This window comes from Fukomys damarensis, unplaced genomic scaffold (genome assembly GCF_012274545.1).
Source record: "Fukomys damarensis isolate Sample0158 unplaced genomic scaffold, DMR_v1.0_HiC HiC_scaffold_12, whole genome shotgun sequence".
In the NCBI taxonomy this organism is placed as follows: domain Eukaryota; kingdom Metazoa; phylum Chordata; class Mammalia; order Rodentia; family Bathyergidae; genus Fukomys; species Fukomys damarensis.
Genome location: NW_022900924.1, coordinates 15723119 through 15735650, shown reverse-complemented (window position 1 = coordinate 15735650; position 12532 = coordinate 15723119). Strand labels below are relative to the sequence as shown.

Sequence of the window (12532 nt, the reverse complement as noted above, 5' to 3'; positions counted from 1 at the left end):
GGGTATTTAGAATACTAGGTAATTTCAAATTGATGAAATGTGGCTCTGTGGTGGAGAGTATAGTTGACTCTATGTATTGAACAAGCTATAATAGTTCTGAGCTGTAATAGTTGTGTGTTAACTCAGTCTCACATCCTCTGAGGTTGGCACTATTTTTTTTTTTTTTTTTTTTTTTTTGTACTGGGGATCGAACTGGGGACCTTGAGCTTGTGAGGCAGGTGGCGGCACCACTGAGCTAAATCCCTGGCTCATGAAGTTGGCACTATCATTATCCATGTTTTATAGATAAAGAGACAGAGGCAGAGAGAAATTAATTAACTTGCCCAAGAGATGTGGCAAACTAGACCTGGAAACAATGGTTTGACTCTGTCATCCTGTCTGCTTCAGTATTTGCTTTGCTTTGTCTGCCTGCTTGTCTTCCTTTCTTCTTCCCCACCTCCCTCCCTCTTTCCTTCCCTCCTTCTCTCCTCCCCCCCTTCCTTCCATTTGTTTTTGTTTGTTTGTTTTTGTTTTTTTGAGACAGGGTCTCACTATGTAGTTGAGACTGACCTGGAACTCACTATATAGCCCAGGCTGGTCTTGAACTCCCAGAGTGATCCTCCTGCCTCAGCCTCCCGAGTGCTGGGATTACAGGCATCCTTCCATTTGTTTTGAGGCAGCCTCTCACTATGTATTTCAGACTGACCTCAAATTCACTGTAGTTCTCCTGCCTCAGCTGCCTGAGTGCTGGGATTACAGGTGTGTGCCACCACACCTGGCTATTTCTGTTTTTATTTATGAGTATTTTGGGTTGGGGCATTCTCTCTGTGCGTCCTGCTTACACTAATGGTCTGGTTTTGTGTAGCTTTATTTTTTAATTTGGTGCCAAGGATTGGACTGGAGGCCCTGCTCATGCTGATCTTGTACCCTGTATTCTGGAGGACTTTGTGGGATGTAGATTTAGGCAGTGTCACTGTTGTTGGCTGCTGGAAGCTTGTGTGCTGTCGTAGATGTTGTTGCACTGTACTGTTATATATTATGTGTTATGCTAGAGACAATATTAACTCACTTTACCCTCTCAGCTGCCCTGTAACTCAGGTAGTAAGTACTACAGTCTTCATTTTATAGATGAATTAATGGGTTAAATGAGCGGCCTGGGGGCACGCAGCTGGGATCCGAACCCATGCTGTCTGGTACCAGAGTCAATGTTCCTATTTTTCACCGAATGGAGGCTTGTCTTTTCTTTGTTTCTTTTTTCTTTTTTCAGTACTATAAAGAAAGATTTGGACCAGGTGTGGTGGTACACGCCTGTAATCCCAGCACTTGGGAGGCTGAAGCAGGAGGATCACTGTGAGGTCTAGACTAGCCTGGGCTACATAGTGAGTTCCAGGTCAGTCTCTACTACATAGTGAGACCCTGTCTCAAAAAACCCCCCAAAAAAGAGAGAGAGATTTGGTCTCCAGACCCGTATCATGTAATAATTAGTTTTTCCACTTTTTGGTCCTGATAGAAGACATGTGTGTCACTCAGCTTCCAGACTACCACACCATGTTAACCTATTTGTTTGGCAGCCAAAACTAAGAGGATTGACATTTTAATTAGCTTATGAGGGTGGACAGATTAGCTTATCTGGATAATGTGTGAATTCAGTATATTTTTTGAAAAATTATAAAGAGCTGGCAGGCAACCTGATGTTGCTATTTTGATTCCTTAGTGCTCTAGGCAGCTACGTGGGAACCACATGTCAAAGAAGCTGCAGACAAGGATTTTTTGTTTGTTTTTGATTTATTTTTTACTTCAGATGCTTGAAGTAACTGTGCAGAATGCAAAAAGGATTGATACTGGTTTAACAGATTAAAAAAAAATTGAGGTTGATGCTCCTCTGGGTGAAAATTCTGCCTTGATCTTTGAGGAGCTCTCAGAGGGAGCAGAAAGCAAACTTAAGGTTTTATTTTTATTTTTTTTTATTTGAGTCTTGCGATTTTTCTTAAAGATAATTAATAAGAATGATATTTAGATTCCTCCCAAAGTACTAGTACGATGCCATAGGAAAAATTAAAACTAAATTTCAGTTAATGGAAACAACAGAGATGCTGTTTTGGGGGTAGGATTCTTGCATTGTGTGATTATTTATTGTCAGAGCAATCTTGAATTTATTATGGTGGTTAGTGCTCGCTGCTATCTGCCAGACACTCAGATGACCTCCGGAACTCCAATTTCACACATAGCACCGCGTCTGACGTTTGATTTCCTCCCTCCCCACATTTTCCACTTCTGCACAGTACCTTTAACCCTCTAGTTGCTCTGGCCCAAAAAGTAGGCATTATTCTTGTTCCCTTCTTCCTTTCCCATCCTCATAGGTCATCCCTCAGCAAACCCTGCTGGCCTCGCCCGAAGTCCTCACGCCGGGGCTCCTTATCATTGCCGCACTGGCTGCCTGGGGTTCTGGGCATCATTTCCGGCCTGGACTATCCCAGTGACTTTCGGGCTGCTCTGTATGTCTCTCCTTGCTGTCAAACTGCAGTTTGAAGGATCCTTTAGTGAGATCAAGGTGCTCCTCTGTCTGAAACCTGTGGTCCTTTCCCATGTCACAAGGACACTTTACAGAGTCCTCTGAGGTGCTGCGAGATCTGTTCTTTCATTAGCTTGCTGGCTTCGGCTCTTAACTCTGCCCCTCATCTGTTCTTCACCAGAGTCTACTTGACCACATCAAGGGTGTTCTCGCCTGTGCCCTTGATCTGGTGCTGCCCTTTGCCCGGCACACTCCTCTTCCTCACATCTGCATCACTCCTTCCTGGGCCCGATTGGTTGTCACCTTAAGGGACAGGCTGTCGCTCGCTCAGCACATGTGGGGCCCTCTCCGCCTCCACCTCCCTGGCCCCACACTTCCTATTCCCTCACCCTGCCTTGTTCTTTGTAGCCCTCAGTGCAGTCTTACATTTCATTTATGTGCCTGTTATTTTTTTGTTTTCTGTCTCCTCCCATTATAAAGAAAGCTTCCAAGGGGCAGAGACTGAGTCCTCAGCGCATAGATGCCCACCATGGGTGCCCAGTGTCTGCTGCATGAGGTCTCTCTTATGATCTCAAGCAGTGTGTGTGTGTGTGTGTGTGTGTGTGTGTGTGTGTGTGTGTGTATGGGGACTGGGATTAAACCCAGAGCTTTGCACTGAGCTGTATCCCCTTTTGTTACTTATTTTGAGATATGGTCTCGCTAAGTCACTAAGTTGTCCAGGTTGGGCTTGAATTTGTGATTCTCCTGCATCAGCTTCCCAGGGTGCTGGGATGACAGGTGTGCACAACCCCACTTGACTAGTTAATTCTTTTATTTATTTATTTTTTTCCTGAGACAGCATCTCACTATGTAGTTGAGATTGACCTGGAATTTACTAGGTAGCCCAGACTGGTCTCGAACTCACAGCGATCCTCCTGCCTCAGCCTCCCGAGTGCTGGGATGACAAGTGTGTGCTACCACCCAGGGATCGAACTTGGGACCTTGCGATTGCAAAGCAGGCAGCAGCACCACTGAGCTAAATCCCTGGCCCACAATACTTCTTTTCTTAAAAGGCCATATTGAAGCTGGGTGTGGTAGCGTATGCCTGTAATCCCAGCACTTAGGAGGCTGAGGCAAGAGGATCTCTGAGTTCGAGACCAGCCTGGGCTACATAGTGAGTTCCAGGTCAATCTCAACTACATAGTGAGACCCTGTCTCAAAAAGCCAAAAAAAAGGCCATATCGAAATGTAATTTATGTACCATACAGTTCACCCATTTTAAAGTGTACAGTTCAGTGATTTTAGTATACTCACAAAAAGCAGTGCTCACCTTAATTTCAAGACATTTAGTCACCTCAATAAGAAACACCCTGCCCTGTAACTGCTACCTCTTGCCCTCTCTCGACAGTCCAGTCCCGAGCAAGTGGTCCTCTCTGCATCTACCTCTGTGGATTTGCCTCTCTGAACAGTTCCCATCAGTGCAGTCATACTGGCTTCTTTCACTGGCACCCTGTCTTCAAGGTTTACCCAGCTTGTAGCAATTTTCAATGTCTCTTTTCTTGTCTGATTACTAGTTGCTTGTATGGATTCTTGGTAGTTTGTGGAGCTCGGTTTAAATGCTCCCCACCCCCATGGGGCTGGGGATGCAGCCCAGGGCCTCATGCTGCTCTCTCACTGGGCCACACCCCCAGCCATCCATTCTGTTTACTTTTTTTTTCTTCCATTAAGCATATTGGTACATTTTAGGTATACAGTACAGTTACATTCTTCATTGGGATCTTGTACCTTTACATGACAGGTCTTGGTTCTCATTTCTTCCCTGTTTACTCTTTAAAACTAAGAAATATCATTTCCAGTTTGCAGGTGAGGAATATGAGGTGGACAGAGCCAAACAACCCATGCAGGTCACAGAGCTACTAGGGGTGCAGCTCTGATGTGTTTCTGCCCCATTAGGGTCTCCTGACTGTGACCCCATTTCATACACACTAACGAACTTCACGGTGGAGAACTTTGACTGATATGACCTTAAGCAACTCATGAAAGTTTGCACCACAGTTACAGATTAATATGACACTGTGGGCATCCTGATACCATGCACCGAAAACAGCACAGTGTCGTTTCTGTGACATCTCTGCAAGAAATGCATTACCTAAATGTAACTATGAGGAGTATCAGACAAATTCCAAGTAGGAGACATTCTATAAACCTATTGCTATGTTGTACTCTTCACAAATTTCTAACCAGCCGGACGTGGTAGCTCACACCTGCAATCCCGAACTCAGGAGGCTGAGGCAGGAGGATCACCACAAGTTTGAGGCCAGCCTGACCTGTATAGCAAGACCCTTTCTCCCAAAACCAAAGGGGGAGGGTGTGACCATGAAAGAATGGCATAGAGGGAGCAAAAGACTATTCAGATTAAAGACCAGCAAGAAGTCACAAATGGTGTTGCACAATACCATGGACCAGAAGAAAGGAATGAAAAAAAGAACAGCTTCTGTTTTCATCTTTTGCCATCAAGGATATTACTGAGCTACTTTGAGAGGGATCTGAGGATGTAACTGTAGTGCATACTGTCATATGACACGTTGTCATAAAGTTTGTTTTGTTGAGACAGGGTCTCACTATGTAGTTCAGGCTGGTCTTCAACTCACTATGTAGCCCAGGCTGGCCTCAAAATTCATGGTAATCCTCCTGCCTCAGCCTCCCAAGTGCCAAGATTACAGGCGTGTGCCATCATGCCTAGCTCCAAGTATATTCTCATTGCTTTGTTAACATCACCACCATCCATCCTAGATTGTTTTCATCTTCCCTAAATTGTATACTTATAAAACATAAACTCCCTGTCTTTATGAAGGTCACTACTCTAGGTACCTCATAGAAATGGAAATATGCAGTATTTGTACTCTTATGATTGGTTTATTTTACTTAGCTTTTAAATATCCTTCCACCTCTCAACTTTTTTTTTTTTGTTGTTTTGTTTTTGTTTTTGCTTCTAGGGATTGATTGAACCCAGGGCCTTTTCACTGAGCTACATCCCTAGACCTTTTTCTTATTTTTTACTTTGAGACTGGGTCACACTAAGTGATTGAGTTACCCAGGCTGGCCTTGAACTTGCATTTTTCCTGCCTCAGCCTCTCAGAGTCTTGGGATTACAGATGTGGGCCACTAGGCCTGGGTCACTTTTGTAAAATCAGGTTTTTTTTTTTGTACCAGGGATCCAGCTCAGGACCTTGTACTTGCGAGGCAGGCGGTGGTGCCATTGAGTTAAATCCCCAGCCCTGTGAAATTTTTTTTTGGATTTTCTGGTAGGGTCTTGCTATGTAGCTCAGGCTGGCCTTGATGTTGCTGAGACTGGCCTTGAATTTACTGGGATTCTCCTGCCTCAGTCTCCAAAGTGCTGGGATTACAGGTGTGCACCACCACACCTGGCTCTGGCTTACCTTTTAGCTCTTACAAATAATGCTGCTATGAACATGGTGTAAAAATACCTGTTAAATCTTTCTTTTCATTATATACTCAGAAGTAGAATTTCTTTTGGTACTGGGATTGAACTTGGGTCCTTGCACTTGCGAGACAGGTGGTGGAACCACTGAGCTAAATCCTCGGCCCTAGAATTTCTGAATCATGGTGTTATCTGTGTGTAATTTATTGAGGAAGGTGAGTTTAAAAAATTATCTGTATAGATTCTAGGTTTCCTGTTCTATTCATGGGTTATAATGTGTTAATATCATTTTATTGTGAGCTACAAGTTTCTACTTGGCCAGTGGGAGGTCTTTCAACCTGGCTCCTGCAGCCCTTTTGACGTGTCCTCTTTGGAATGCTGCGTGCCATGGCACAGTAAGATGCTCTACACTCATCTTCTTTTATTATCGCAGCCCTGGAATCAGCCATTTCGTCAGACACGTGCAGTTCCTTTTATTGCAGAAAGGTGGTTAGAGACTAGATAAGGGTGTTGTTGTGCTGATTGCTACCGGGGTGTCATTGCTCCCAAGCCTTTGCAGAAGAGAGCTAAGAGGTGCACACATGCATATGCGTTCTGTCTGTCTCTCTCGTGCTGGGGATCGAACCCGGGCCTCATGCATGCTAAGCATACGTTCCACCACTGAGCTACATGCTTGACCCCCTTCCAGTCTCTCAGCGGCCCTTCCCCGAGTTTACACTGATAGATTCAATTGCAGTCGAATGCTTTTTCTAGATTCCTCCCATCCCATCAGTGAGAAGACCCCTGGTGCCCTCAGTAGTTTTACTTAGGAAGTAGCTTATATTTTGCTTACTTTACCGTCTCCTTCTACATGCCTAGGGTCCTGACCTCATGGACTGCCTTTGGGCCTTGCCCCACCCATGTCCCGTGTGAATAGCCCTGGCCCCAGTCCCACTGACCTTGGCCCCGTCCCCCTCCTGCCTCAGCAGCATCTCAGACCCCTCCCGTGAAAAGGTGTGGAGGGGGCGCCCCCACGGAGGAGAGGAGAGGGCAAAGAAGTCCTTGTCCTCAGCCCTTCCATGCGTAGCCCCCAGCTGTTGGGGCCTGGAGAGATGCGCTGCCAGAGTCCTTTGTTTCTCATTGCTCTTGCTCTTTCTTTTAAAGATGGTTTCACCCAAACATCACTGGCGTGGAGGCGGAAAATCTACTGTTGACCAGAGGAGTCGATGGCAGTTTTTTGGCGAGGCCTAGTAAAAGTAACCCCGGAGACTTCACACTTTCAGTTAGGTAAGTTGGAAACGAAGGAGAGAGCAGGGAATCCTGGAGGGTCCCAGGTAGGAAAGGGTGAAGCCACACTTGGCCGCTTCCTGCCCTTGCAGTGCCTGGCCCGTTCATGGGGCTTGTGCCGTCTCCTGCACTGAGAGGCTTGGGACAGTGACATCCTTCTGCCTGGCACCCTTTGCCTGGGTGGAAGTGGGCACGAGTTGGCTGGATTGTATAGGACCCGGGGCCCTCTGGTGCTGGTCTTGGATCCACGCATCTTGAACCAGGTTCCTGCATTTTTTCTTACCCTGCTGTTGATTTCTTCATGGGAAAAAGACTTTGTAAGAGTTTCTTGAGATCACTTTCCTTTGTCAAGAAATAAAACAGGGCTGAGGAAGTTGAGGTCCCCTTTGTTCCCCTGCCCAGTCCCATTTCCCTCCCTCTCTCCCCAGAGGAAACCACCATCCCGAGGTTGGCATAGATCCTTCCTGAACATGTTTTTTCATAAGACTGTATTTGTACACTGTAGTTGGCTTGCGTGTTTTTAAAGTTAATACAAATGGTTCTGTAATGTGTGTAATGTTTTACAGGTTAAAACATTTTTTGAGTCCTGTGCTTTCCAGATACATCTGACTATTCACCTTAGTAACTATTTAGTAGTCAAATGACATGAACATTCCAATTTATCCTTGGGTGATGGATGTTGGGTTGCTTTTAATTTTTACGAACAGTGTAGTGAACATCCTGTCATATATTTCTTTGGGAAGATGCAGGGAGAGTTTTTCTAGAAGTTGATTTCCTCTTATATGCTCACTTCCCTATACTAGCTCATTCTACCAGCTAGAACCAAACTGCTTTATGAATTGACTTTTAAAATCATTGTTTTAAAGTAAAGCGGTAAGTAAGACGTTCTCGGGAATTTATGTAAGGTTCTTTCAGACTCAGGAAGTCCCTTTTGGCATAGATTAGTTTTTGAGAAGTCCCTGTCACTGGCTTTTACTTCCGTTTTACTAGAAGGAGTGGGTAGGCGCTCTCACAAGTCCTCTGGGCTTCTCTCAGCATTTGCTTCTAACCTAACATGGTGACATTCACACTGAGGGCATGAGTAGAGATTATAGAACAGATATGACAATGGCAAATGTTGTTGAGGACTGAGTACACTGACACTGTGCACACACTTTATTTAATAAGTACCACTATTACCTGGGCAGGAAGCTGAGGCCCAGAGGTTAAATTGGCAAACCAGTCTCATAGTTGGTAAGCAGAAGGGCCAGGACCATGGAACTGGCTTTAAAATTTTTTTTTCCTTCTTTCCCCCCTAGTTTTATTTTGAGAAATTTCAGAGAAAAGTTGAAGGATGGATGCAGGAAATACCCATATTCCCTTCAGCAGTTAACGTTTTGCCATGTTTGCTTTTTCTCTTTTTTATTGTGTGTTTATGTGTGTAATATACACTTTTTTGCCACCTGTGGTGGTGCACACCTATGATCCCAGTGCCTAGGAGGCGGAGGCATGAAGATCGCCTCAAGTTCAAGGCCAGGCTGAACCACATAGTGAGACCTGTCTCAAAAAAAAAAAAAAAAATTATATAGTATATACATTTTTCCCCACACCATTTGAAAAGAAAGAGCAGATAATGATAACATTTATTTTTACCTGTAAATACTTAAGTGTGTTTCTCCTATGAGCAAAGATATTATGTATAACCACACAATGCGTTATTATATATGAGATTTTATTTTGTTATGTAGTGGTTCTGGGAATTGAAAGGAGATTTTAAAAGTACTGATTAGATAGTATTATATAGTAGACAGCCCATATTGATTAGTTCATATTGATTAGATAGTATTATATAGCAGACAGTCCATATTAAAATTTCCCTTATTAGCTGGAGGTGGTGTTACATGCTTGTTATCCCAGCACCCTTGAAAGCTGAGGCAGGAGAATTCCAACTTAGAGCCCAGCCTGGGCAACTGAGTGAGACCTTGTGGCTGAGTGCAAAGGCTCTGGGTTCCATCCCCAGTAATGAAATTAAAAAAAAAAAAAATCCTCATTATTTTAATAGCAGTTTTTGTACATCTTTACTTTTTATGTGTTTATTTACTTTTGTGGTGCTGGGGTTAAAACCGGGGTCTCGCAAATGCTCTACGACTAAGCTATATCCCCAGCCCATACTTTGTTGATCTTTTTTCTTTTTTTTTTTTGAGATGGGGTTTTTCTGTGTATCTTATCCTGGCCTTAACTCGCTATATTTCTCAGGGTGACCTTGAACTTGTAATGCTTCTGTCTCAGCCTTCTGAGTCTGGCTCCTTGCTCCACATTTTTATACCTTGAATTAACACGTAGTGATTGCACAAATTTATGTGGACTAAAACTCCAAACTCAGCCAGGTGTGGTGGTACATATCTGTGATTTCAGCTCTTGGGAAGCTGAGGCAGGAGGAACATGGGCGGAAGCCACGCTGGGTTCATAGTGAGTTCAAGACCAGTCGACTACACAGGGAGACCCTGTCTCAAAAAACAGAAAAAAAAAAGGAGGGGGGCCGGGGATTTAGCTCAGTGGCCCTGTACCTGCCTTGCAGTTGTAAGGTCCTGAGTTTAATCTCTGAGACCAAAACAAAAACCAGAAAAATCCCCCAAACCCAACCAAACAAAAACCCTCATGCCTAGAAAGCCAGCTAAAGAGGACCAGTCAGTGCATTTAATTTTTGTGTTTCTACTCCCCTTTAATCTAGAACAGCCCCCTCCCCAGGCCTTTTTAACTTAGATTTTAGTTTTTGACTTTTGGGCATTGCTATTTAGGCTAGTTATTTCATAGTTTGTCCCCAAACTAGATTTGGTGGTTGTTTCCTCATTTTTAGATTTAAAATTTTTTTAACCACTTGTAAACTGTGGTTATTTTATTGTTGTTGTTTATCTTTTTTTTTGGTACCAGGGATCAAACTCAGGTCCTTGTGTGTGCGAGGCAGGCTGCGGAATCACTGAGCTAAATTCTCGGCCCAAACTGTGGTTATTTTATTTTATTTAATTAATTTTTTTTTTTTTGGTGTTTTGAGACAGGATCTCACTATGTAGTTGAGACTGACCTGGAACTCACTATGTAATTCAGGCTGGTCTCGAACTCATAGTGATTCTCCAGCCTCAGCCTCCCGAGTGCTGGGATTGCAGGCATGAATCACCACGCCTGGCCTTACTGTGGTTATTTTAAAGGAAGGGGATAAAACAGGATGGGAGCCATCTTTATACTATCCTTACGTATTCATAAAGCAGAACATTTTATGTTTAAAACCCTTCTGCATCCATAGTATCTTTGCCCAACTAATTTCTGTTTTGGACCTCACTAGAATTGCATTCACTCATTTGTCTCCAACCCTGAGAATAAGATGTAGTCTTCAGTTTTAAGCAAAAGATTTAAATATTTTTGACAAGCACAGTGCATCGTTGGGGTTGGTCAGCTGATTTTTTTGCATCAGAAGCCACTTCAGATGCATTTGCCCTACCCTTTGGCTGTATTCAGTCTGTTCCCTTGGTAAAGGCATTGGTCAATTTTGAAGTTATGGTTTTCTTTTTGTAATTAATAAGTGATCTGTGAGAAGATAGTTTAGGAAGTGTAAATTTCTTCTTCCCTCACACATTTTCATGCGATATTTTTAGCATTTGTTGGCAAATTTTACCTGAGTGAATATTATCTTGACAATTGGAAATTCACTGTGTAATTATTATTTCTTTTTCTTTTTCTTTCTTTCTTTTTTGAGAAAGGGTCTCATTATATAGTCCAGGCTGGCCTCAAACTCACAGTGACCCTCTTGCCTTATCCATCTTCCCCTGTGCTGGGATTACAGGCATGCGGCACCACGCCCAGCTTCCAATTGCTATTTCTTTTACATTTATTAACATTCATCTGTAAAGAAGTACTCTAACCAGCCCCCATTCCTCCTAACTGCCCCCCCACCAATCCAGGGCATTATGCATGCCAGGCCGGTGCTCTATGTACCCCTGAGCTACACTCCCAGCCCTGTTCCCTTTTTCAGTATCACTATGGACCTAAGCTTGCCTTTCCTCTTCTTTGTATCAAATGTGTTAATCAGATTCATTGGCATCATTATTCTTTCTTAATCAAATTGCTCCAGATTTGGTGAAGTAGTGCCTTTATCTTTTTGACATTTCTCTAGTAGTCTTTGAGTACTTCTTTGAGACACTTCAGGTGAGTCTTGGAATTTTCCTTTTCCAGGCCGGGAATTCCCATTTCTCTAGAAAGGCCCTTGATTCTTCTAGTGATGGGGGATGGTATTCAGAAATTGAGGTCTAGGTGCGAGGTGTGTGTGTTTATGCTCCCAGCTGTCTTTGCTTCTAGGTTCCTATAGTGAGTGGACAGAGCTGGGAAATAAATATTTATATATTTAAAACCAAGTGTTCTTTCTGATAGTTCTGGTTCAATCCAACTTCCTCCTCTTCTCCCATTACACATTTGTACTTCCTGTGTCCTGCAGGAGAGCTGTTGTTTTCAACAGCATCAGTGACCTCATTTGCCCAGTCCTAAAATTAAAAAGTTTTAGAATTCGTATAGTACCATCTCTTCTAATTATAAACCTCCTAAATAAAGTTTAAGATCTCTTTGGAGTCATCTTGTTCACAGAGTAATGGTATAGTGTTTGTACTATCTTTAGTAGTTATTAGAATTCATTTTCTGGATAGGTATGAAGTTACATAGTTTTGTTACTTCCATTTATATTTAGTTTTTTGGTCTTTATTGATTTAATTTTTATTTATTGAGCTTGTGAAACATGTATAGGATTCAAAAATCAAAACTGGCCGAGCATGGTGGCATATGTCTATAATCCCAGAACACAGGAGGCGGAGGCAGGAAAATCACTGCCCTGGACTATATAGTTCAAGGCCAGTTGGAACTACATAGTGAGACACTTAAAAAAAAAAACCAAAAAACTCAAAATTGAAAACTGTAAAAAGTCATATTCTTAGAAATCTCATTCTTATCCCTACCCTTACACAATATCTCTACCCCTGTAAACATTAATTTACTAATTTTTGGTTTATCTTGTGTGTGTGTTGTACCAGGGATTGAACTCAGGACCTTGTGCTTGCCAGGCATGGGCAGCACCACTGAGCTAAATCCCCAGTCCCCTTATAGAAAATTTTTATAAACTTTTTCATCTTTTTAATCAGAGGCATGTAGCACTCTAGCCTGGGAATATTCCCCAGCTTCTTTGTTTAATCTCTAACAGACAGCAATTTAGTTTTTGCCAACATTTTAAAATATCTAATGCCTCAGTGAACACACATAATAGCTTTGTGCATATGTTTGTTATTTTGTGCTTTTGGAAGTAGATTTTCACAGTGAATCCTTGGGGTTGAGGACAT

At 42.9% G+C, this 12532-nt stretch overlaps 1 protein-coding gene across 1 annotated transcript in view; it reads left to right on the top strand.

Annotated features, from left to right (window-relative positions):
• The window catches only part of Ptpn11 (protein tyrosine phosphatase non-receptor type 11), a 72942-nt gene that overhangs the window by 5583 nt on the left and 54827 nt on the right, over positions 1-12532 (top strand). Inside the window, exons 2-3 of the mRNA XM_010604560.2 lie at positions 2340-2455; positions 7056-7178. Coding sequence (XP_010602862.1) covers positions 2340-2455; positions 7056-7178 — 239 coding nt within the window. The remainder of the gene's footprint in view (positions 1-2339; positions 2456-7055; positions 7179-12532) is intronic.